This window comes from Callospermophilus lateralis, chromosome 4 (assembly GCF_048772815.1).
Source record: "Callospermophilus lateralis isolate mCalLat2 chromosome 4, mCalLat2.hap1, whole genome shotgun sequence".
In the NCBI taxonomy this organism is placed as follows: Eukaryota; Metazoa; Chordata; class Mammalia; order Rodentia; family Sciuridae; genus Callospermophilus; species Callospermophilus lateralis.
In genome coordinates, this window is record NC_135308.1 from 68,632,767 (window position 1) to 68,660,551 (window position 27,785).

At 37.3% G+C, this 27,785-nt stretch overlaps 2 protein-coding genes across 2 annotated transcripts in view; both read right to left on the reverse strand.

Moving 5' to 3' along the window:
* The window catches only part of Parp11 (poly(ADP-ribose) polymerase family member 11), a 58,833-nt gene extending 31,557 nt beyond the window's left edge, over positions 1 to 27,276 (reverse strand). The window contains 2 exon segments of the mRNA XM_076852553.1: positions 14,432 to 14,615; positions 27,102 to 27,276. The gene's annotated coding sequence lies outside the window, so the exon portion shown is untranslated.
* LOC143393768 (uncharacterized) lies at positions 1 to 27,293 on the reverse strand. The gene is made up of 2 exons (XM_077109253.1): positions 27,102 to 27,293; positions 1 to 513 (listed from the first exon to the last, which is right to left on the reverse strand). The coding sequence occupies exons 1-2, from the start codon at positions 27,291 to 27,293 to the stop codon at positions 268 to 270; spliced, it is 438 nt and encodes a 145-aa protein (XP_076965368.1). The 3' UTR covers positions 1 to 267.
* Between the last annotated feature and the right edge of the window lie 492 nt (positions 27,294 to 27,785).

Below are 27,785 nucleotides of genomic sequence, written 5' to 3' on the forward strand. Positions count from 1 at the left end.
TGACATTTGCACAAAATGTAATATTGTAGCAACAGTACTGAGGTTGATTGTTACAGACTATTAAACTCTGTGTATCAAATGGTTGTATCTTAGTTATTTATACAGAACATTGGTCCAATAACATAAAAAAAGAGAACACCATCTGGAAATTTCTCTCATTCAATGTTCAGAGATAAAAGGGTTAACCATTCTTTCCATTATTTTCCGCAGATAAGTCCTTGTTCACACTGAAGTATGATGGCAATTAAATTCTGGCATTTTTCCAAGCTACTGTATAAAAAGGATGCTGAAGGCCATCACTACACAGCATACTGCAACATAAGGACTCTTTCGTTCACCAATTCTGGCACACTTCCAAAATATTCCCAATAGTCCAGTTTTATTTCTGTCCAGGAGGCTGGGTGCCAAGGACCGGATATAAACACAGGTACATATAAGCAGCAAGATTACAGTCAACAGACTCTGAAAATTGAAAATGGCAGACAAAGTGAGGCCAGCGATGCCCCAGCCACATCACCCTTCCGGGCCCAAGGCGGAAGACCAATACCCAGTTTTCACTGGATAGAAAAACTAGGTAAGAGATTATCAAGATTAGGAGACTTGGGGGAAAAAGGCCCTATAAACCAATTAGATGTACAGACATATATGGAATACTACACATGTAATAGGGGTTCACTTGATGCTTTGACTAAATCTCTCATGGCTTTGAAATTTACATGTTTTTTCTTCTTGTTCCCAACCTTCTTCTCCCTGATCTTCTCTCTGATCTTCTTTGTCCTAATCTTCTCCTTCCTAAATCTCTCCTCCCTAATCTCATTTTCTCTGAATCACCTCTATAAAAGTCCTCTGTTCCTGCTCATGGGCAGGATCACAGTCTTTGGGACAGGAGTCCCCTGTGTTTCTCTTTGCTAGCAAAGCAATAAACCTTTGTTTTCCTTTTCTCAAAACCATGTCCTCATCATTTATGTAGTTGCATGATTATTGGTGGAGGATTCATGGTGCTGGTGAACTTGTGAGGGCCAACTGTAGGAGTGTTAGGAGACAGGTGAGTCAGCCTCGGGTCAAACCAGAAGAGCTGATCCTGTTAGTAAAGGGAGGGACTAAGGGACCTCCCTAGCAGCTGCCAAAGCTCCTTTTGCTTCAGGAAACTCCCACCTTCTCTCCTTGAACAGTACAGATTGCTCCATCATGTCCACTTTGAGAAAAAGGAAACTAAACTAGTTAAAGTCATGACAACTTTAGCCATTCAGTAAGCTCCCCTGGTGTGCATACTGAGACACTTGATTCTACACATCTGGTTCCCCTTTGTGGGAACAACTGGTCCCTCTTCATGGGGACATCTATGGTTCCACTGAGGTAGAATTCACAGTTAAGTGAGAGTTGGGAACTTGGGATTTTCCCCTATCTGGTCTGTTTTAAAGGATCCCATCTTTTGGCCATGGTTTGGGAATTCCTTCTGGTTGCCTGTTTTGTTTGAATCTGCTACTGCCCCTTTTAAGACATGGACAGTACCTCACTGATTCACTGGGTAGTCTCTTGGAAAAGATCTTAGCTGGTCAATTTAAAGGTTCCCATCTGTCATCCATGGTTTTGAGACTCCTCTCTGGTTGTCTCTGTTTCTTTTTGTACAATCTTGCAATTGGAGTTCATCTGTCAGAGGTAAAGTGAGTTGAAGGGCCAACTATAAGTCTAAGATAATGATTTACTATAACAACTTGGCTTTTAAATAGCTTTCAAGATTATTGTATAATCTTGCAGCTGGAGTTGTTCTGTCAAAGGTAAAGTACGTGGAAGAAATTTGTACATTCAGGTCTGTTTTAAAGGTTCCTGTCTGTCAGTGCTGGTTTCAGTGATCCTCTCGTCTGTTTTTTGTTTGTTTGTTTGTTTGTTTGTTTTTGTATTTTACTGGCCCAAGCTGCTTTTATCTTACTGGTAGGCTCCTAAACAGAGAGATCTTGGCTGTGTGGGCCACTTATAGTGATAAGCCTGTCTAAGAGAAAGATGGTTTACTGTATGTAACACAATCTGGACTTTGAATGGTTTTTCTAGATTATTATACAGTCTTCAAGTTGAAGTTGGTCTGTCGGGGGTAAAGTATATGAAAGAGATTCTGGATGTACAGGCATTTATGCAGTTGCATGATAAGGGGTCTGAACTGTCAGGAACTAAGTTGAAGGTGCCAAAAGGAAGTACCTCTGGTGTGTAAGGTAGCAAGATACTAGTAGAAGAAAGGGTTAAAAAGATTTCAATCTGGGGCTGGGGATGTGGCTCAAGCGGTAGCATGTTCGCCTGGCATGTGTGCGGCCCGGGTTCGATCCTCAGCACCACATACAAACAAAGATGTTGTGTCCGCCAATAACTAAAAAAATAAATAATAAAATTCTCTCTCTCTCTCTCTCTCTCTCAAAAAAAAAAAAAAAAAAAAAAAAAAAGATGTCAATCTTTTAAACCCAGTGCTGGCACTCCAGCACTGTTTCTCAGCCTAGCCTCAGACAGCCACAGATCATCTCACTGTGGGTCAAGGACACCAGCCCTAAACTGGGGGAGAAAAAATCTCAGAAAAGCTGCCTGGGCTACAGAAAAATGCCAAAGAGAACCTGGCCTCTGTCCTACCTTTCAGCCCCCTTTACCCCTGGGGGTGGGGAGGTGGAAGCTGCTGGACACAAAGTATGTGGTAGTAGGTTCTAGCACTATCATAGCTTATGACTTGGGGATAGGAATAGTCTCCCCTTTTAAGATCTGACAGAACACCCCAATACCCCATTCGTCCAGGGGATAGTCATCACTGGGACAAAGCAATTCTTGCTATAACAGTATCCCATCAAACTAAATGCCTGGGGAAACTGGCAGAATAAATAACTGCACCCAGAAAAAATATAAGACAGAAACTAAGCCAACCTTTGTTTTGTAGGCAGCTTCTGCAAAAGGATCTCAAGAAAACCTAATGAAAAGGATGGAATGAGCCTCCTCCACTGCATATTAGTATGCTTAGTATAAGAAAAGGGCCCAAAAGAAGCCTCTGGGTTCAAGTGACAATGAGGAACTCACTTAAAGTTGATGGCATTGTGATAATGATAATGGAGACAGGTCAGGCTCAAAAATATCCCATACTCCAACCCCTGGAATGCAACCTTGGAGAAAAAAGATTAAGGCACAGTTGTTTTTTATTGTTGTTGTTGTTGTTGTTGTTGTTGTTTTTTGTGTGTGTGTGTTTGCATATGCTGGATTATCCAACCCTCTCCTGGGATAAAATCTGCTGTGTAAATTAAATGCATAGATAACATTTATAAGGTCTATTTCAGAATATAAATTTAAGAAAGTGTCCAAAACTCGAAAAGATAAAAGAAAGTTATAGGCATGGAAATATATTTTAGTATGGAAAATTAGAAGAAATGTTTCTAGATGAGAAAGTGAAGTAATATTCTTGGGCTAATATGTCTGGTGAAGTAATATTCTTGGGCTAAATTCCAAGATGAAAAGGACAAAACTAAGGATGTAAAGTTGTGAATGTCTAAATATGTTGCAGAAGGTTTGTAGAAGGTAAATCTCAAAAAGTTTGTGTTTGTGATTAAATTGGCTATAATTAGCACAAAGTTACTTGACTTTAATGTATTGATATGAAGCAACATCTGAAACATTGATCTGCTCTTATCTGTTGAGATAATTTTCTTGTACCTGTTAGGTTTTATAACTTGGAGAAACCAAGTCTTAAAGGAATTGGGTTTGCACCTGTTTTTGTTTTTGTTTTTTTTTTTTTAAAGAGAGAGTGAGAGAGAGACAGAGAGGGAGAGAGAGAGAGAATTTCAATATCTATTTATTTTTTCAGTTCTCGGCGGACACAACATCCTTGTTTGCATGTGGTGCCGAGGATCGAACCCGGGCCGCAAGCATGCCAGGCGAGCGCGCTACCGCTTCAGCCACATCCCCAGCCCTGCACCTGTTTTAAAGTCATAAATGACTACTTTGTAACTGGTTAAAAATCAACTGTTACTTAGGTTATACCAATACGGTTGATACCCTAAATATACTTGACTAGGTATATGTATGCATCTGAGAACTCTATCTCACTAACCCTTGTCTAAGTATTATGTAAAAGCTTATAAAATGAAAGTTTATGTAAGTTTAAAAGTAAGATAACCAATAAGTGCTCTCTTTTATATATTTTATCTGAAGTAAAGGGTCACTCTGTCATTGAAGACCTGTCTTATATCTGTTTGCTTTGACTAAGTCAATTTCTGATCATTAACATTGTTTCCTAAATGTATAAGATATTTAAAGTTATTCTTTGATTTTGGTTAACCCTTACAGACCTGTGATTGTCATTACCATACATTATGAATTCTAAATTGTACTTTAGAAGTTAAACTTAGTTAAATGTAAAACTTCAGAGAGCACTTTGCCAAGTTGGTGTTCTCCAAACTAAAATTAGGTGTAGCAGAAGTCTTGGGTTTGTATGCAAATAACAAATTTGATTGGTATTTATTCATGAATGTGATGTCTTATAACTGAATAAAGTAACCTGTTGTCAATAAGTTATACATACAATTTTGTGTTACTCTTCACACTGAAAATGGAATTTGAATGTATTTTGGAAGGTATTAAGGAGAGTGTGATCTATTTAAAGGTGACATTGTAAAACATGGAAGCATTCTGCCACTCTTTCCATTAAAAGAAAGTTAAAAGCTCTCTTAGCCTTTCTTTATATCAGATGTAATGTTGTATTGCTTATTTGTGAAGAGCCCTGCCTTACCTGAGATAAGGCTCTGTTTCCCCCTTATTCCTTATTAGAATGGCTTCAAAATAGGCTAGACTTCAGCTCATTTAAAGTTGTGTTCAAAAGATTCATTTTTGTTGTAAGGATTACTGTGATCTCAAACAGGGAATGTAATATATAACATAAGTAAAGGTTCAAGATTACACAAACTGAATATGTTTTTGCTCTGCTAATTAAACTTTGCATGTTCCTTGTAAATTTTACAATTGTTGCCTGTTACTGTTTTGGGAGAGACTGCTTCCTGGAAAAAAAAAAAAAAAAAAAAAAAAAACCTTGGTTATTTTGAGATAATAAGCCATTACCTATTATATAATTATATATACAGATTGTATAAAATGCTGACTTCCAGTAGTAATACTAATCCTAATTAAACAAAAGGGATATCTGTAAAATTATAGATTTAAATTATAACTTGTTAGTCCCTCTTTAAAACTGGTGAAACTGGCCTGCTGGCTGTTTAAAACCAAAAACTTGGAGAGCAAAGTCAAGAATGTAAAAAGGCCAAGAAAAAAGCAGCCAACACTTTGGCCCTTGCCCTCTAAGTTCAGCCAGGATGCAGAGAAAGAAGGGACTCTACTCTGGGCCCTGCAAGGAGTCTCATCAAGGAGATCGAAAGGATCCTTGAGAACAGGAAGCCCACCAGTGCACATTCTACAAAGAGGAGGGTCATTGGAGACAGAAATGTCCCCGATGCTTCCAAGAGAGGCCACATATGGCCCCAACCCATCCTGGCAAGTGGCACCACTGTAAAAGAAAGCTAGAGGAGCCAGGAGGCTCCGCACATGTCCCCAAGAGTGATCTCTGAGGAATCTCAGCTGACTCTTAAGAATAGATAGGAACAGGTCAGTTTTGACCACATTGTTTTAGATACCTGGCAGGAGAGTACAGACTAAGCACAGCCTACATGGGCATTTAAAAGGAAAAACAATGATTGTTTTTAATTTAACTTAAGATGTACATTTGTGTCAGCTCTGCCAAAAGTAAGTAAGGCTGGAGGGTATAAAGGAAGGGTTCTTGTGTCAGAGTGCCTAAAAATAATAATCACAGGGCTGGAGCTGGGGCTCAGCAGTAGCACACTTGCCTGGCATGTGTAAAGCACTGGGTTTGATTCTCAGTACCACATATAAATAAATAAAGGTCCATCATTCATACATACATATATATATATGTGTATATATATATATATATATGTATATTATATATATTATACATATAATATATACAATATACAAATATCAAATATATATATAATACACACACAAAATCACAAGAGATGCAAATTTGTCCTGAGTTAATTTGAGTGTGATTTTATAGACATACAAATCTTCCTAACCTCCTACATTGATGAACTTGATTTGTTTTTAACTGATAAGATTGTAAGTTACTGTCCTCATGGTTTTCAAAGACTAGCTGAAATACAATTGTTTTGTGCTAATTTTTTACAAAAAAGTAATGCTTTGCTGCATTTATTGTTGTGTTAACATGAGCCATGCTCTTATGCTTTGTCCAGTCACCTGCCATCTTCCACTATGGGCCTCTGGACTGCTCTAATACTGAATGCCCTTAACTGCCCATGCCCTACCCGATAGAGAATAGGTAATTTGGGGTTACTTCCCTAAATTTCACCCCCTCTCGGCAAGTACTAGCTTAGAGATGTCATCACCAACTTTCCATAGAAATGGAAGCTAGAAATTGACAGTGGGGCACTGTAACAGGGATCACTTGATGCTCTGACTACATCCCTTGTGGCTTTGAAACTGTTTTTTTTTTCTTTTTCCCAACCTTCTTCTGAAAGATCTTCTCCTTCCTAATATTTTCCTAATCTTCTCCTTCCTGATTTTCTTTTCCCTAACCTTTTCTCTGATCTTGTCTGATCTTCTTTTTCCTGATCTTCTCCTTCCTAATCTCTCCTCCTTAATCTCATTTTCTCTGAATCACCTCTATAAAAGCCCTCTATTCCTGCTGATGGGCAGGATCACAGCCTTTGGAACAGGAGTCCCTTGTGTTTCTCCTTTGCCAGCAAAGCAATAAACCTTCTTTTTCCTTTTTCTCAAAACCGTATTCTTTTATTAGATTGGCACTGCAGCCAAGGTCTGAGCTTTCGGCAATACACATGGCAGAATACAAATTCTTATTCATTGCACATGGAACATTCTCCATGTTAAAACATACACTATGCCAAAAAATAAGTGTTAATATATTTAAAAGGAATTAAATCATATAAAATGTTTTCTAACCAAATGGAATTCAATTACAAATTCATAACAAAAAGAAATTGGGAGGAATCTAAGATGGCGGGCCAGAGGGAAAGCAGCATTCTGTGTCACTTCATGACCCAGATCTCACCTAGTGGGAATTCTGCATCTCTGACAGTGACAGAGGACCCCTATATAGCTGCTCTCACCCATAAATCACCAGCGCTGTGCCCCCGCACAGGGCTCTGGACCTCTGCATTGCAGCAGTACTCCTGGCTCCTGACACCCAACTCCTGAAGTTCTAGCCAACACAGGGCTCACCAGTATATTAGCAGGATCATTTATCAGCACTGCTGCAGAACTCTCAGCGTTGCTCCACTTCCACACAGGTCACTCAGCTATTACCTATCCTCAGCACAACACCATCAAACAGCTTCCCCCACCCTACCCAACACCACGGTTCTGGAAGCAGACTGCCTCCATCTTGGCTCACCTTCCTTGACATATTTGGTGGGGGCAGCTCCCAAATTGGTACTTCAGCTGGCCAGGTACCTGGTTTCTAACACCCCCCTCTCCCAGTGGTGGTAATCCAGGAAGAGCAGCTTCCCAATACAAAACAGCTCTTAGTGGGACAGGTGCACAGTGCGACCAGGATATGTAGCCCTGGGGAGAGAGGTCCTTCAATTGGGAACTGCTAAGGGAGAGGGAAATGGGGCAAAAGTTTGGAGACTAACAGAGAGACCAGGAACCAGGAAATCTTCAGGCAAGATAGGGAGATAGGACCGGGTGCTCAAGTCCTATTAGCAGACCCTAAAAGAGACCCTTGAGGTGCATTCTCCTTGCAAGAACTGGCAGGTGCTACTCCTCACTTCCAGGCACCTTGCACCAGGACCAGCCTTCCCACCCTAGTTACCTTCACCATCCTGAGGGCAGAGACACCAGCTAACAACAGACAACTCCACCTACTGGATGAGAAGGGAAGCAGAAAAAATATGGATCTCTAAAATTAGCAACAATCCTAGTTTTGTCCTTCAAGAATTTTTTTTTCCTTCTCTCTCTCTATCCTCCTGCCCTCACATCCCCAACATATGTGAAACCAAGAACTCTGCATGAATTAGGATGTTGAAGACTGGGACATCTTAATAATATAATATAGAGGTATTGTGTAAGCTGTATTTTTTCCTCTTCTTTTATTTTTCTTTTCCCTTCCAATTTTTACTATTTTAACATCCTTTATTTTTCTAAATACATATTTGTTTTTGTTTTATGGACTCTACTGTCTTCGCACGTACTTGTCTACCCAAACTACTTCTTGTCTATTCTCTTGCTACTAACCTTCTTCATTAGATTTTTCTTTCACACTTCCTAAGTTATATTAACTCTATATCCTCACATCTTACCTCCTCAGCATATCATCCTATGCCTCACCCGCCGTTCATTGTCCACAATTAGAAAGTGTAAACCTTTTTAAAAGCCTACTGATTATGTTATAGATAATAATTGAATCCAACATTTCTGTACATTGGGACCAAACCATAAATGTTTTAATAGCAATAATTTGTTCATAGGTATTATATTGTTTATATTGTTGATCTGTTAACTTTCCTTTCCCACAAAGGAGAGGTTTTGGAACCCTATAGGAGCACTACAAACCTACAGGGTAAAAACAATAATACCCCAGACCCACAGAGCTAGAAGGGAAGACATACAAGCAACATGAAAAGACAAGGGAAGAAAGTGCCCCAAACAAATCAAGATACCACATTATTAGAATCCATGGCAACCATAGCAGAAGAAATAACAGAGGAGTTCAGGATGTCCATGATTAAAATGTTCTGTGAAATGAAGGAAGATATAAGAGGAACTTCAGGAGTGGGTGTCAGGAGCTGGGAGTACTTCTGGAATGCTGAGGCCCAGAGCTCTGTGAGGGGGCACAGTACTGGTGATTTCTGTGCGAAACAGCTGTATAGAGGTCCTCTGTCACTCTCAGGCAGCAAAACATCATTTTGACAAAGAGGTACATAAACAAATACAAGAAACAAAAGATCACCTCAACAGGGAGATAGAGGTTCAAAAAAAAAAACAGAAATCCATGAAATGAAAGAAACAATAAATCAAATTAAAAGTTCAACTGAAAGCATCACCAACAGAGTAGACCACTTGGAAGACAGGACATCAGACAATGAAGATAAAATTCACAATCTTGAAAAGAATGTAGACCACACAGTGAAGAAACCATGAGCAGAACATTCAAGAAATATGGGATAGCATAAAAAGACCAAATTTAAGAGTTATTGGGATAGAGAAAGGCATAGAGGTCCAAACCAAAGGAATGAACAATCCATTCAATTAAATAATATCAGAAAAATTTCCAAACATGAAGAATGAATTGGAAAACCAAATTCAAGAAGCCTACAGGATGCTGAATGTACAAAATCACAACAGATCCACACCAAGGCACATTATAATGAAAATATTCAACATACAGAATAAGGAGAGAATATTAAAAGCCATGAGAGAAAGGAATCAAATTACATATAGGGGGAAAAACAATTAGGATAATGGCAGATTTTTCAACCCAGACCCTGAAAGTGAGAAGATCCTGGAACAACATATATCAAGCTCTGAAAGAAAATGGATGCCAACCAAGAATCTTGTATCCAGCAAAAATAGCTTTACATTTAATGATGGAAAAAAAAAAAAACCTTCCATGATAAACAAAAGTTAAAAGAGTTTACAGCTAGAAAACCAGCATTACAAAATATTCTTAGAAAAATATTCCATGAAGAGGAAACAAAAAGACAATAATGAAAACCAACAAAGGGAGGTAATACCCTAAAGAAAAACTAATCAAAGAAGAAAATAAGTCAAGTTAAATAGCAAAAATAAAGGAATATGGATAGGAATACAGATCATGTCTCAATAATAACCCTAAATGTTAATGGTCTAAACTCACCAATCAAAAGATATAGGATAGCAGATTGGATTTTAAAAAAAGACCCAACAATATGCTGCCTCCAGGAGACTCATCTGATAGGAAAACACACACACAGACTGAAGAGGAAAGGTTGAGAAAAAGCATACCACTCACATCAACTACGGAAGCAAGCAGAGGTTTCCATCCTCATATCAAATAAAGTAGACTTCAAGCCAAAGTTAATCAAAAGGGATAAAGGAGATCACTTCATACTGCTCAAAGGAACCATAGACCAACAAGACATAACAATTATAAATATATATGCCCCAAACAATGGAGCAACTGTGTTCATAAAACAAATTCTTCTCAAGTTCAAGAGTTAAATTGACCACAACACAATAATCTTGGGTGACATTAACACACCTCTCTCACCACTGGATAGATCTTCCAAACAAAAGTTGAATAAAGAAACTATAGATCTCAATAATACAATCAATAACTTTGACTTAACTGACATACATAGAATATTTCAGCCTTCATCAAGTGAATATACTTTCTTCTCAGCAGCACATGGATCCTTCTCTAAAATAGACCATATAATATGCCACAAAGCAATGCTTAGCAAATACAAAAAAGTAGAGATATTACCCTGCATTTTAACAAATCATAATGGAATGAAATTAGAAATCAATGACAAAATAATTCTTTATTCCAAAAATCAGAGGGTCAAAGGTAAATTTAAAAATACTTGGAGCTGGGGTTGTGGCTCAGAGGAAGAGCACTTGGCTAGCAAGTATGAGGCACTGAATTTGATGTTCTGCCCCCCATAAAAATTAAATAAATAAATAAATAAGGAAAAAAAATCAATGACAAAATAAAAATAAAAATTACTCCAACACCTGGAGACCAAACAATATGCTACTGAATGAATAATGGGTTGCAAAAGACATCAAGGAGGAGATTAAAGGATTCTTAGAAATGAATGAGAACACAGATACAACATATGGAAATCTCTGGGACACTATGAAGGCAGTACTAAGAGGAAAGTTCATTCCTTAAAAGAAGAAAAAGTCAAGAAATATATGACCTAACAGTACATCTCAAAGCCCTAGAAAAAGAAGAACAAATCAACACCAATAGCAGAAGACAGGAAATAATTAAAATCAGAGCTGTAACCAATGAAATTGAAACAAAGAGACAATTGAAAAAATTGACAAAACAAAAAGTTGCTTCTTTGAAAAATGAATAAAATTGACAAACCCTTAGTTACAGTAATGAAGAAAAGGAGAGAGAAAAATCCAATTACTAAGATAGGTGATTAAAAAAAAAGGAAATATCACAAGACACTCCAGAAATACAGAAGATAATTAGAAATTATTATGAAAACTTGTACTCCAATAAAACAAAAAATATTGAAGGCATCGACAATTTTCTTAAGTCATATGATTTGCCCAAATTGAATCAGGATGATATACACAATTTAAACAGAGCAATATCAAGCAATGAAATAGAAGATGCCATCAGAAGCTTACCAACCAAGAAAAGCCCAGGACCAGATGGATACACAGCTGAGTTCTACAAGACCTTTAAAGAAGAACTAATACCAATACTCTTCAGTTTATTTCAGGAAATAGAAAAAGAGGCAGCACTTCCTAGTCTATGAGGCCAATTTCATCCTGATTCAAAAATCAGGCAAAGACACATCAAAGAAAGAAAACTTCAGACCAATGTCTCTAATGAACATACATGCAAAAATTCTCAATAAAATTCTGGCAAATCAAATACAAAAACATATCAAAAAGATCCTGCACCACGATCAAGTAGGATTCATCCCAGGGATGCTAGGTTGGTTCAACATACAGAAATCAATAAATGTAATTCATCACAGCAACACAGACTTAAAGATAAGAATCATATGATCATCTCAATAGACACAGAAAAAGCACTTGACAAAATACAGCACCTCTTCATGTTCAAAACACTAGAAAAACTAGGGATAGTAGGAACATATCTTAACATCGCGAAGGCTATCTACACTAAGCCCTGGGTCAACATCATTCTAAATGAAGAAAACTTTAAGGCATTTCCTCTAAAAACTGGAACAAGACAGCAATGTCCTTCTTTCACCACTTCTATTTAACATAGTTCTTAAAATACTGGCCAGAGCAATTAGACAGATGAAATAAATTAAAGGGATATGCATAGGAAAAGAAGAACTTAAACTAGCACTATTTGCTGATGATATGACTCTATACCTAAAAGTCCCTAAAAGTTCCACCAGAAAACTTCTAGAATTAGTAAATGAATTTAGCAAAGTGGCAGGATACAAAAATCAACACACAGAAATCAAAGACATTTCTGTATATCAGTGACAAATCCTCTGAAAGGGAAATGAGGAAAACTACCCCATTTACAATGCCCACACACAAAAAATAAAATAAAATACTTGGGAATCAACTTAACGAACGAGGTGAACAATCTACAGAAGAAAAATTTCAAATCAACAACCTAACAACAGTCTACATTAAACTAGAAAAAGATGAGCAAACTAAATCCAAAGGAAGAAATGGTAAGTTTTAGAGCTAGGAGAAAAAATAGAGAGTAGAAAATAGAAAAATCAACAAATCCCAAAGTTTCTTTATTTGAAAAAAATATGACACTTTGGCTACACTATACAGAAACAAAAAAGAAGACTCAAATAAGGAACAAAAAGAGAGGAAATTACTAATGATCGGAGAGAAATAAAAAGAATATAAAAGAATACAATGAACAACTAAGAATAGTTGTATTATAAAGCCAATAACTCACATAAAACAGCAAATTTGTGGATGAACACTACAATTGAAACTGATTTATAAAAGAAAATTTGAATAGGTTTACAGAAAATAAAGAGATCAAATTAGTTGTTTAAATTTTTCCACAAAGAACAGTCAAAGGTCAAATGTTCTCTCTGATATGTGGATGCTAACCTATAACAAGGGAGGATAAGGAGGGGAAGTATAGAGGTTCAGTGAATTAGACAAAGGGGAATGAAGGGAAGGGAGGGAGATGGGAATAGGAAAGAGTAGAATGAATCGAACATAACTTTCCTATGTGCATATATGAATACACTACCAACGTAACTCCATAGCATGTTCAACAACAAGAATGGAATCCTAATAAGTTATCCATGTATGTATAATATGTCAAAATACCCTCTATATCATGTATATCTAAAAACAATACATAAAGAAAATGAAAAGTCTAGTCCTAGATGGCTTCACTGGTAAAATCTGTCAAATATTTCATAAAAAAAATCAATACAAATGCTTCATAAAGTCTCCCAAAAAACAGTACAGAAAGGACCACTTCTCAACTCATTCTATAAGGTTGATAGCACCCTGACACAAAACCAGAAAAAGACATCACAATACAACAAAACTAGACACTATTATCTCTTATGAATATTGGGGGCAAGAGGGTCCTCAACAAAAGAAATCCAGCTGTAACAGTGGTTCACTTTATGTTTCGAATATAACCCTTGTTGATCTGCCACTGAAACTTATTTTTAAAATAGACATTTCTTTCTCTTTCTCTCTCCCTACTCCTCCCTAATCTCTCCCACTCACTCCCTAAGGGGAAACAGGATTGCCTTTCTTTTGGATGGAGGCAAAGTTATTTGTCCCCAGTACATACTCACCATAGGAACAAAGTAATCCAGACTTTGGGGATAGTACCAGAGGATCTCAGAAATGACTATCTCCCAAATTAACAAGTGAATTACAACTCCAGACAGAGAATACATGGAATACAACCTTTGAGTCACCTTTTTAAAAGCTCCCTGTTCCTGCTGAAGGGCAGAACAGAGCCTTTGGGACTTGAGTTTCTTGCTAGCAAAGCAATAAAACCTTTTCCTTTTTCTCAAAATCATGTCCTCATTATTAAATTGGCAACAGAGACAAGGACTGAGCTTTTGGCAACACAGCAACATATAAATTGGAATATATATTACAAATGAGATTGGCAAGGCTGGTTTACATTACTCCTTCCCCCATAAATAAATAAACAAATAAATAATATATTACTATAAGTTGTGTTTCCCAGAATTCATATGCTAAGATCCTAGCCCCAATTGATGGTATTTAGATGGGGCCTTTGAGAGGTGATTAGGTCACAAGGGCTTGTCCTCATGAATGGGATCAGTACACTCTGGGGTACACTTTGATCCTTTTACCAGGTGAGGATGAAGCCAGATTTAAAGTTAGGTAGTCAGTGTAGTTAGGTAAATCGGGTCTAATATCAAGTAAGATCCAAAATGGAGGCCATGTTTAGAATGAATTCCGGGAAAAGTTGAACAACTCTTGGAATGTTAATGAAGTCCCCAAAAAGCCCAAGGCCAGAGCCCATCCCAAAGAAGTGTTAATGAACAGCCCCCAACAAACCTGAAGGTGCTCAGAAGTCCTTCCAGACCAGATTATTTCTTTGGCCCACCTGTGTCCCACCCCTTGGGCCTTCCCACCTACATCCCATCACTGAAAGAACTATAAAAAGGGGAAACAACCGCACTTCCATGGATTCCATCTCTTGGGTCCCCTTCTTCCTCCGGGAGAAGTCTTTTCTGCTGTCCTTTAATAAACTTCTATTTTCCACTCTGACCTTGCCTCGGCATGCTTCTCTGGTGTTATTCTTCAACATTGGGGAAGCAAGGACTCATCACCGGTCAACAGCAGTAACAAGGATGTATGGCCATCTATAAATCAGGAAAAAGGTCTTCACAACACACTGAATATGCCAGAGCTCTACAACAGTGAACACTAAATCGTTATTTATAAACCACCCAGTCTATGGTTATACCAGCTCAAATGGCTAAGAGAGAAACTGGTACCAGAAATGAGATGCTACTGAAACAAATACCTAAAAATGTAAAATTAACTCTGATGCTGGGAAACAGGTAGAAGCTATCAGAGTTTAGAGGTGCATGCTCAAAAGAGCCTGCACTAACTGAAAGAACTGTTAAGTGAAAGGGAGCTGTTGGTTATTTAGAAAATTCTTAACCTATCCACATAGGTTAAGAATTTTCTAAATATATATCCACATAGAAAATAATTGAGAAAACCTGTTCAGAAGACCACATTAAGTGTGTCGCCAAATGTCCGTTTGAAAAGATTAGTATGGGCGTGTGTGTCATAGCAGATTTAATAAGCCACCACAAAGGAAAATTGCCAGTTTGAACTGAGGAAGAAAGACAAGAAGGAATGAAGGAAGGGCTGTTAGTCTTCTCCGATTTTACAGGATGGAACCCTAAAGCTATTCAGCTTCAAATATGTGCAATCCTTCAAGATTAGCAAAGAATGACCCTGGAGGTCATTCAAGGATCAGGGCTGGCTTCCTCCTTTCACAAGGGAAACCATCATCTTACTTTTAAAAAAATCAGATGGCCTCTCCCCAAAGTCACAAGGGCAGGACTAACCAAAGCTCAGTGGGCCTAAAACGCACAGCATCAAGCCAAAGAGAATTATTCATCAGTCTTAAGATCTCTGAGCTTTCTTGAGACCTCGTTCTTCTTTCTTTTATCTCCCTTTTAGAATGGGTATGCCTATCCTATACCTATAAAGGGAATGTCTATCCTATCATACTACTGCAACTTGGCAACACATAATATTTGGTTTCAGAGAGTACTAACTGGAGGAGAATTTGCCTCAAGAATCATACCTTGAGTCTCACTCCTCACCCATATCTGATTTAGAAGATATTGAGATGAGAAGTCAAACTTTAAGCTTTTTAGAATGAGTTAAGACTTTGGGGGGTAAATGGGATGAAGAGAATGCATTTTGCATGTAAGAGTGACTTGAAGTTTGGGGAGGCGAGGGGCAGAATGCTACAGACTGAATATCTATGTCTCCCCAAACATTTATAATTTCAAATTTTAATCCCAATTTTAACCACAATGATATTTGGAGGTAAGGCCTTTAGGAAATGATTAAGTAAGAGGGCAGAGCCCTCGTGGATGGGATTAATGACCATACAAAACACAGGCTTGTGATATCAGTGACTAGGGAGGTTGAGGCAGGAAGATTTGAAAGCTAGTATAGGCAACTTAGACCCTGTCTTAAAATAAAAAATAAAAAGGTCTGGGGATATAGGCAAGTGATAGAGTGGCCAGTACAAAACACCACACACACACATACACACACACACACACACACACACACAAACACCCCAGAGAGAACTTCCCTCCCTGTCCCTTCTGGTACATAAGAACACTAAAAGACAACCATGTATGAACCAGAATAAAAGGTCCCCAGCATATACAAATTTGATTTTTCATTTCACAGCTTATAGAATTATAAGAAATAAATTTCTGAAGTTGATAAGCCCCCAGTCTATGGTATTCTGTTATGATCACTGAGCAGGCTAAGATATATGCATATTAATGGAACAAAAAAAATTAACATCATCTCAATGCAGACAAAAATAATTCAACAAAATCCAATGAAAATAATCAACAAACTAGAAACAGAATGAAATTTCCCCAACTTGATAGACAGCATTTACAAGAATCCAGAGCTAAAGCTTGCTATTAAAAACAATATATTTCCCCTAAAAGTAGAAACAAGAATGTTTGCTCTTACCTCTGAAAAACCAGCCTCTACCTCAGAGCAAAGCCTGTCCAAGGAAGGGACATGACCTTTGTCCTTGAAAAGACCCACAGAGCACTCCTAGGCACATTCCTACCCTGCTAAGTCATTTATCTACAAATAACAGGAGAGATCTGCTGAGTCAGGTATCCCTGACTCAGTCAGGCTAGGTGGGGACCCATAGCAACTCCCTAGCAGCCACCAATCAGCATGAGAAAGGGAAATACCTGGGATGCCAGATGACCCTCCCAGTAGTTTATGGTGATGGGAAACCATGTAGTTCAGCAGGAACACCCCTCTTGGCTTAAACCAATCAGTTCAAATGAATCCCCCTCTTGTAGTAGCCAATCACCCCTACCCAACCTGTTCCCGCCAGTAAATGTGCTAATCATGTTTTAGAGTTGTTGTTTGATTTTCCCATGGTGTGTGATGATTTGCTAAGAGATACTCTGATGTATGTGGGGGTCCCTGCCTTCTCCAAAGAGTGTATAAAACTGCTGCAAACCCTGGGCTTGGGGCCTCTCAGTGTCACCAGTTGCTGTGTGTGTGCGGAGGACCGAGCTAGCTCCCAATAAATACCTCTTTGCTGTTTACATCGATCTTGGTCTCTGGTGGTCTTTTGGGGGTCCCGAATTCGAGCATAACAACCTCCTCTATTTAACATTGTACTGAAAGTGCTAACCAGGGCAATTATCCAAGAAAAAGAAATAAAATGCACCAAGATTGGAAAGGAAAGAGTAAAACTATCTCTTGGCAGATGGCATAATTTTGTGTAGATACTTCTTCAGAATACAGTTAAAAAACAGAACCATTAAACAAGTTCATCAACACACAAGATCTGTCTCAATCATATACACATACATTAACAAGGAATATTCAAAAAAATTTAAATTCTACTTGAAACACCAAAAGAACAGAATATTTAGGTATAATTTAACAGAAGATGTGCAAGTCATTACAATGAAAAACTTCACATACTGCTGACCAATTGCCAATGGCACACACTTATTATCCCAGCTACTGGGAAGGCTGAGGCAGGAGGATAGCAAGTTCAAAGCCAGTATAGGCAACTAGTGACACCCTGTCTCAAAACAAAAAGTAAAAAGAGCTGCAGATATAGCTTATTAGTAGAGTATGTCTGGATTCAATCCATAGCACCAAAATAAATAAATAAATAAATTTTGTCAAATATTTTTTCCTGCATGTATTGAAACAATCATTTACTTTATTTTATATGGTGATTACACAATTGTTGCTCAAATATTAAAACAACCTTGCATTTTTCAACATCTGGGTCATGATGTATTAATTCTTCTCTATACTGTTATATTCATTTTGCCAAATTTCTTCTTAGAATTTTTGCATTTGTGTTTGTAGTTTTCTTTAACTGGTTTTGATATATTGTACTCCATTAAAAAATATTACCTACACCTTAATTTTCCATAACTGTGTATAGAGTTAGTATTACTTCTTCCTTAAAAACTTGGTAGAATTAGTCAGTCAAACTTCCCGGGCCTGGAGTTTTCTTTGAAAGTAGGTTTTTTCTACAAATTGGAATTCTTTAAATAATGTGAACTACTTCTTAAACAAGCTTTGGTAGTTCATGTCTTTGTAGGAGTGTATCCAGTTCATCCAAGTTGTCATATTGACTGACTATAAAGTTGTTTTTAATGTATCCTTATTATTCTTTCAATGTCTTTAGAGTATGTGAAATGTGACTTCTCTTACTCTCAATATAGTAATTTCTGTTTTCTTTTTTCTCCTGATGTCTGTCTAGAAGTTCATCAATAGTACTGATGCTCACAAATAACCAGCTTTTGATTTCATTAATTTTCACTACTGTTTTCAGTTTTGATGATTTCTACTCTAACCTTTCAGTTCCTTGCTCTTACTTGAGTTTTTTTCTTGTTCCTTCAAAAGGAAGCTGTGGTCATTTGATTTGTGACATTTCTTCTTTTAGCTATAAATTTCCCTCTCAACTGTTTTCACAGCATTTTACAAACTTATAGGCTATGTTTTCATAATATTTCCTCTTTTTATTGGCCCATGGGTTAAACTGTTATTTATTTACCAAATACTTATTTATTTATTATAAATTATTATTTATTTACCAAAAACTATAATGTGCTAATTACCAAAAGAAATTCCTCAAGAATTATAAGAAAGTTCAAGGGCATTTTTGGATACAAAAGTAATGAAACAAATTTGTTCATATACACTTCATACAGTAAAAATTTAAAATTAATGAAGACTTTCATGAAAATCTACTTTCTTTAAAGCTATTACTCACTGTAAAATTTTATTATGTTTGGTCTTTTTGGTTGGTTCATATCACCTAGTAGTCACTAAATATGGGGGAATAAAACCAAGTTATCTTTCACATCTTTTGCACACAAAGCACAAAATCCACTTGCTTTGTTAGCAAGGACAAAAAAACCCCCGATCAAGATAAAAGGGCTCCTCCTCAGCTTAAACAGATAAAATCTTGATACTTCTGAGAAGCTTGTAAATTCAAATTTTATGCCTGGGGAAAATAACTGGAAAAATTTCTTTACTAAATGATTCTGTTGGATATCATATACTGTCAATGACAAATGATATGGAAAGCAATTACTACCACATGAGGGTTTCCGTGTATATTCTGTTTAATAATTGAACCAACTATTTGTGGAGAAAATATGAATTAGTCCTTGACATATGTACAATATGTATTAAGGTAAAAGTACTCAACAACTTTTTGTTCTGATTATCAGTGAAAATCCATAGTATAGGGAAGATAGTTTTCATTTAGACAATAACATTTTTATGAGCTGTGGCACAGGCTGAAACAGGTCTAACATTCAAAACTAACAGAGCATGAGCTATACAGATAGCAAGAAAATGTGCTGCTATAACTAAAAGATCCTTTAAACATATGGAACAGTTAGGAGACAAAAATATGCCTTCTGATTATAAGTGAGTGTTGAAGGAAATAATGGAAATTGAATATCATCAAATCTTGACAATGGTTTGTACTCTCAGATGTGGAAAGAAATGGCAATGTTTGCAAGATTACTCTCCTTCCTACTTGAATTTGCTAACTGCCAAAGACAAAAGTGCTGACATGAGTTTCTGAAATGAGGAATCAGATAAATTTTTTCATAATGCTGATTAATAACAACAAAGTCATCCTATGATTTTTAGAGACTTGCTTACATGGAGGAGAGTGGAGATAGATTTAAAATTGTAAATAACCTGAAACTACTATTTCAGGGTCAAAACACCCCAATTTTCAATGCTGAGAATAAGAGATCAGATTTCGAAGTCACCAAACTATGGTACAAATTTTTCCACTGCTCCAGTCTGATTCCTTCTCCAAATCTAATGGTTTTCTTCACTCATGGAGGACTGAGGCTAGTAACATTATTGTGAATATATAAAGAATACATTCAAATGTTACAATAAAACATGAGGAAATACTTTGTAGAAAATGATGGAGTCAAAAAATGACTTAAGAATCCATTTGCTCCTATTTTCCAAATATTCAGCCTGGTTAAAACATTCATACCTATTGTTTAACATTATAAGTGTCAGTTTGGCAACTGACAGAGCACTAGAAATCGTCTTCAGGGAGAAATCCTTCACCTTCTCAGGCTCTGTTTGAGCTTGATAGTTCAAAACATCTCAAAGCCAGGAAACACAAGTTATAAATATTGATAATTTATAATTGTGAAATGAGATTTCCTAATCTAGTAGAAATATAGGGTAAAAAAATCAAAACATCTGAGTCTAACCTACATTTTAAGCTACCTATAATCAAATTAGACATAGTTACTTCATGAAGGGCTACAAAAAATGGCCATTTTCAATGATAATAAAAAAGTCAGTTTTTTTAAATACTGCTTTATTATTTAGTAGTCTGCATGGGTGCTGAACATTTGAAAAACACCTTCCTAGAGATCTCATATACTCTGATGATTTTAAAGGCTATCTATAAAAGCTGAGGCCTAAATTTCAATAGTCTAGTCTTCTCCATTTACCTACCTATTCAACTGCCTTCCTCACTTCAATACTTGATGTTTCAGAGGTGCACAAATAAGTCAGCTTTTCATCACTGTTACAATATACTTCAACCTAAAAAAGTTTACAGTTTTAAAGGTTCAAGAGCAAGGCACCAGTACCAGTTCAGATCTGGTGAGGGCCTCTTCACCAATGGTGGATGGTAGATGGCAATGGAGGGAGCACTCAAGAGCAAGGAATATATCCCAAACTAGGAACAAAGGGGATGAAATGGGCCATGCTTTCTCCTTTCATAACTACCTTCTTACAGAAACTTAAGGGGTTATAAGAACTCCTTATGCCCCACTGACGTAAGGGCCTCTCACTAGGTCCCATCTCTTAAATGACCCAACAGTGCCATCCTGGGGACCAAGCCTTTAACACATGTGCCTTTGGTGGATACAATTAGACCATATCCAAATCATATGAGCACACTGAACCTAATGGGCCCAAAACCAAATTCTTGATATCCTCCCATCTTTCCCCTTTCTAGGTTTTCTCATATCAATGAAAATACATCTCAGTTTCTGGTTGCCTGTGCCCAAAACCTGGCATTCATCATCCAAAGTGCAGCTAGAATTGATCTACTTCTTTCTCTCTTCCCACTCAGTCCAATCTTCTTCATCTTTACCTTGGACTAAGCTATAGCCTCCTCACTGGTCTTTTCAGAATCTTTTACATGCCTCTAAATAGTTGTGTTTTTTTTTTTTGTTTTGTTTTGTTTTTTTTAAATGCTTCTGGAACAGATTACCACAAAATTAGTGGCTTAAAACAACACAAATTTTCAAACTTCTAGAAGCTTGTTGGACCCCTCCTTTCAAAGCAGCAACACTACCTCTTTGAACATTCATCCACAGTCACATCTCTTTGCCCTCATTTTCTACTTTTAAGGACCCTTATGATTAGACTGGTCCCCTCTAACCCTCCAGATAATAAAAAATAATCTCCCTATTTTATAGTAAGCTGATTAGTTGTTCAATTCTCTTTTGCCATAGAGCCAAGCATGGCCTGGTTCCCATTTCCTATGCTCTTCTCCTGGTTCACTGTGCTCCAACCACACAGGCTTCTCTTGGTTCTCACACATCAACCTCCTTTTGGCCTCAAGGTCTTTGCTCACTCTACTTCTGCTGTCTGGACAATCTTCCCACTTCCCATGCAATCATTATCTGACTAACTTTTGACTGATCCTCCAGATCTCTGTTAAAAGTTACTTTCACATGGTGGTCTTCCCTGAATTTCCAGTCTATACTAGCTCCTTCTACATTGTCATTGCACTTTTACCTTCCTGCTTTTATCACAGTTGCAGATGAATTTAATTAAGTAATTATTGTGTAATATCTGCCTGCCTGCATCAAAAAGTACACCCATGAGGGCTGAGGCCTAATCTGTTTTGTTCACCACAATAAATTCCAGGACTTAGCACCAATGGGCTTGCAGTAGATAGATGCTCAATAACTAAATGAGTGCCAACAATGTTATTTCAAAAGCAAGTATAACTCTTGGAGGGTGAACTTCATAAGCCAAAGACCTCAATGTGCTTCAGCATTTCAGGTCCAGTGGGTCACACTCAGCCAGTCTTTTCATTACCCTCTACCACACACACTCTCAAACCCCTTTTACAAACCTGAGCCTTCAGCCTATATACCAAATTCTGTTATCTTACTTGATTGAAAATTATTAGATTCATTTCCTTTACCTTGCACTGAACCTGCCATACCAATCCTTGCCACTCTTGTTCATGTGCTGCACCATTAGAAAAAAATGTTCCAAAAACATGGACACTGGTGCCACGTTAAAGCCAAGTATTTCTTGAAGTTTAAGAATTTTCTTTTAATCCCTGACTCCCTGTGATTATCCTCAAAGATCCTTTTCTACTCACCACATATCTTATATCCTTTGTTAGACTAGGAAGTATGTATGCTAGAAGTGGAAAGTTCTATGTTTAAAACCTGGATCCCTTAAATTCATAAAGTTCACCAAAGTTTGAACCTTGGTATCATCACTAAAAAATAATTTAATAATTTCCTCAAAATAGAAGTATTAGATGATTCAGGTAAAGACATACCTTACTTAGCACTGCCCCAGACCCCAAAAAGTCCACTCTTGTGTGGATACTTTGTCATTAATATCTTATCTCCCAGGTAAAGGATTTCTGTTTCCCAGAAAATAATTTGTTTTGAGCCTCAGATAGATATAGGTCATACTTTAAGCTTAGCTAATCACTGTTAGAACAGTTACAAAGAATTCCAAAAAAACAAAGATATGATTAAAGGAATTGTTGATTGGTCCTGTAATAAATTACACTGTCAGGAACACATCTTCATAGATACTATGTTTCCTAAAAAACTGTTATTTCCAGAAACACATCCTACCTCCGTTCTCAACTCAGTCTGTAAGTATCTCTGTATAATATACTGCCAGACTCAAAAGAAAAATTCCATGTTAGTTACCACTGCCCATACCTTTCCATCTTCATTCTCTAATAATGCCCATACTGAGAAATTAATCATGAGATCTGTACTTTCTCCACTTCATTCCTTTATCCAAACTGTACTTGCCATTCTCTTTTACTTTCATAGGCTTTGGTTATTTTGCTTCCTTTGATATTCCCATAAGACCACTTCTATAATTTAAAGAGCTAGCTTAAATATAAATCATTTCAATGAACACTTGAAGTACCCAGATATCACTTTCTCTCCCAAAACTATACAGCAAGCCCCCTCAGGAGTAGGTTCTGATTTGATCCATGTTTATATCCCCCATCCCTAATATCTAAAATAGTGTTTCTTTCTCATGTGTTAGATACTTACATTATTTGCTGAGTGAAATGAATAAATGAATTAATGTCTGAGTCATTTTGGTTCATACATTCTAAGTTTGTACTATTAGAGGACATCCAATAGAGTTGTCCACCACCTTGCTCAGATGAACTTAGGACTAAAGATGTACACCTGGCAGGAATATTTATTATAGTAATATTTTAAAGCCTTGGAGCTCACCAAAAAATGATATGCTGAAAAAAAAAATAAGATAAAAGGTAGGACATTTCGGGGGCAGAAAGCCATGCAGCCACGTGGGGATTATAATTCAAGGACAAATCATAAAAAGAAGAAACCCAAAGGAGTACAATTCCAAGGACACCAAAAATGAAAAGTTTTGAGGAAAACCTGTGATTGCATCAAAGTTACTAAAAGATAAAAGTAAGTTGCTGTTTTATGTAGTGATTCAAAGTTCTTGGTGACCTTTTGACAAGTGTTAGGGGAAGAAGTTAGACTGAAGGAGCTGAGGTATGGGTAAGAATGACAAAAGCGTAAGATTATTTTTTCAAGCAGTTTAACAGAAAAAGAAGATATTGAATGGTAGGTGAGAAACAGCCATGAATGTAAAATAACAGGGAAGATGTTGGCTCTGCAGGAAAAAGCATCACACTATAAACAAATGTTATCATTGTTACCAGCAGAGTCAGAATGCAGTGGAAAGATGACTTGGGTATTGACACACTGCTTACTTGCTCCATGATCTTGGGAAAACCATTTTCTTCTCTCTCAACTAACATATCAAATTATTCTAATAATGAGTTAATAAATGAAAAACAATTTTGGAAGAGTACTTTCTATGAAGAAAGATACTATTTTTGAAATTGACAGTTTATACTCATGAACAAATGTTTGTAAGTTCATAATTCTCTTCATCAGTGTAATAACAAAAAGCTAAAATTAACTTCTATCTAGTTTAATTCCAGGGATTCCAATCCCAGCAAAGAGACAGAAGACAAGGAAGAAAAGAGAAAGAGAGAAGCAGGATAAAATCAGGGTACATAAAGTCAAAACAGTGATGGCAACCCATCCAACTTCATCCCACAGTCTACACCACTTTCCTAAACTGGAAGATGTTAGTCATGGGCTCCCTCCCCCAGGTGGGTAGAGAAATGCCAAGAGCACATATGAGAACTGCCTCCTGCTTCTGTCAATCTGACCTACCTTGGCAAGAACTTTATGCTTACCTCATAGTTCCTGGTCAGTGAAAGACATCATCATAGACCTTATATCTGTCTTCAAATATTATCTGAGTTCACAATTTTATATTTGAAGACAGGTATAAAATTTATTTTATTCCTTGGTTCCCTTGTTTTAGGTCTCCACCATGCCAAAGGAAATGTTGAAAGGTCAGTGGTGATTTTCCACACTCAAACCATTTCCTGAAAACTTTTCACAGGGAAGGGGAGGCTGATTCTGATTAGAAACATGGCCAGGGTCAGTGTAATATTTTATCAGAATACTTGTGAGTGGAATGCAATATCACAAAATAAGTATAGTTGCAATAGGAGCAACAGGAGGTATATTTGCAGGCCATAGGTGGTATATTAAGGTCATGGATGCTACCAGAATATACAGAAAGAAACTAAATAAAATTCTTCAATTAAAGCAGTTAACAATAGCCTTCCTTCACAAAACATCATTTATTTCATTCAATGGAAAGAATGATAAACAGTGACTTACATTGATTTGTAATGCAAAAGTCATCTGCATTTATCCACTATGGTTTTTGTTTAGTGGCATTTTGAAATCTTCCCAGTTGTATATGACTTAGGGTACCATTAATTTTTATTCCATGAACACATTTAGACTATCCAAAAACCCCTTCTACTAAAAGAAATTAACAAATTACTAGAGAAAGCCCAGTAGAATATTTATCTTTAAAAAATTTAAGCTAATAAAAGTAAACTTCGTTTGTTCACAGCATTCCTATGCTCACACAAAAAAACATTATTGGTAAGTAATAAAACACAGAAGCATTAAGCCATATGAGGGTGCCATAAAGTTCAAAAGAAGAAAATATGGAAGGTTCATTACTATTAACCAAAAATCAGCCTGTTCTGCTGAAATTTTTTTAAAAAATCATCAAAGTAATTTCAGAGAAAACTGAACATTTCTTACAAAGAAACAGGATTATAATTTTACAAACCAAATGTGAAACATTCACAAATGCATTTATAATTCTCACAAACAAATGATCTGTAAATTCTGATGTATGTGTGATACAGGAAGAAAATGAACATAAAAAGCAAAGAACCCTAGTACAGTACTGATCCAATCACCATTATATGCACCAGCATCTATTCTCTAGATGAAGATACTACAGTAAGCATAAAAAAAATTCATGCTCCTCTGGAGCTTACAATACAGTGAAGAATTTAGAACATGTAACCTTGAGCAAGACAAATATAAAGATGACTAAAGAAGTTGTTATGAAGAATCAAAACAGACTGCTCATAAAAACTGAATGTCTATAATATACACATATATATAGAAATGTGCAGATAACATATAAAATGAAGATTATTGATAACAGTGAAACTGAATATAAGTATATATGAACATATTCTCATAATTCCAAATTATTTTTACTAAAGTCAAATACAAGCAATTATTTTCCTTTAATATGACCTGATTACAATATTATATGTATGAATCAAAAAATAAACTTCAATGAAGACTACTTTTATATGATGGATTGGGATGGAACCACAACAGGCAACTATCAAATCCTGACCAAAACACTAGTTTCTACTGGATGAAAACATAAAGGAATGTATTGATAAGCTAACTTCTCTGGAAATACATTCCAGAAATAAGAAGAGAGGCGTACTATTTGTAGTAAATTAATTCAAGTATCGATATTGAGGGGTTTAAGAGTAAATTTTGGCAGTTATCTCAGCATATGGCTTAGTTTCACATATTGAGTCCAGAAACTTGAAATATGATTCTGTTATTTTCCCAGTCAACTCCTAAGTTGTAAAGTGTATAGGTGCCATAATACTAGGTGGTTTCAACGGTAACAAGAGAAAAACGGAATACTCTTGGCAAACAGATACCATTGCTTGAGGGCTGCACCTTAAAAAAATAAATGGATAAAAGCAAAGTAGACAAAACACATGCAGGAATAATGCAAATATCCGAGTCAAACAAGGAAGGAGACAGAATTGCAGTTGAAAACGTTCCAGATCATCGGTCTAACTTGAAAGAAAACATCTAAAAACTTCACCATCCAGAAGTTTAGGGAAAAAACAGTTGATCCTAGAGTGTTAAATGGTTTCCACCAAGAAGGGAAAAGGGGTACTGATTGTTCTCCCTGGGTCTGTTCAAACCATAGGGGTTGAATTCCCTCGCTTTAGTGGGGTGGGGCTGAAAGGTACTCCTGAGGAAAAGGGAGAACAGGTACCACGACCAGCAATTCCAATTAGAAAGCAAAATACAAAGTTTCAAAAAGTAAAGACCCGTGAAGAAAGGAAGGTGGAGAAACCAACGAAAGTAAAATAAATAACTCGAAAAGGAAAGCAAAAAACGCGTTGAAGAACCCACGGAGCTATCTCTACCACTAAAAAAGGCAGGGACTGAAGATGGCAAAAGCCCCTCCACAAAGTCTGGGACCTTGGCGCCATCGGAACTCAAAACACCCAGCCTGACTGGGGTGAGGGGGGCAGTTCCCGGGAACCCCCTCCCGCCCCTCTCCCATCAACCCCGCCCACTGGGTCCGCCCCGTCCCGCCCGGCTACTCACTGGATTCGCTTCCCACATAACGGTGGCGAAATCGAGCGGAGAGAGCCTGGGGGAAGGAGCTAGCTGCGGGGGCCGGGGTGTTGTGATTTTTCCAAGGGTCCCCGGGAGCGTAGGGACCGAGAGGCACAGTTTACGCAGGCCTTCCTTCTCCCCCTCCCTGTCACAAGCTAGCGTCTTCAGACCACCTAACATCCCGACTTCCGCTCGAAACCAGCCAATCAGCGATGGCCCCGCCCCACTCCCGGAAGCTAGCTCTGCCCCCGTCGCTCCCTTCCGGGCTTCCAAGGGTGGGTCTTCGTGGGCGGGGCTTGGGAATACCTGGCCTGTGAAGGAGTTTAAAGACTTCTAGTCCAACCATCGTCCTCCAGCGCTAGATCTCCACTGCTACACCCCACCGAGCTGTGGCTAGTTGTGTTTCTTTCCTGTAAAACCGATATTTATTGAGCACCTTTTAGTGAGTGTAGTGGCCAGGAATCACACAGGCTTGAAAATTGATCACAGCTTGACGGGGGGCGGCTATTTGGAAGATGAGTATAGATAGCACACTGTTTGGCATATAGTAAAGTTTTAAAAGTGACAGTTAATAGGCATTACTAGGTTCTCAAATGACACTGATCAATACACAGTCACTGCCTTCATGGATTTTGGAATCTAGAGAAGCAGCAAAAAGGTACAATATGGCTC

Excerpts from the sequence above, each read along its gene's own strand:
- LOC143393768 (XM_077109253.1), bottom strand. The coding sequence starts at position 27,293 with ATGTTAGGTGGTCTGAAGACGCTAGCTTGTGACAGGGAGGGGGAGAAG. Across the intron at positions 514-27,101 it reads TTATGTGGGAAGCGAATCCA|TGTGGCTGGGGCATCGCTGG; the intron begins GTGAGTAGCCGG and ends CCGGAAGGGTGA.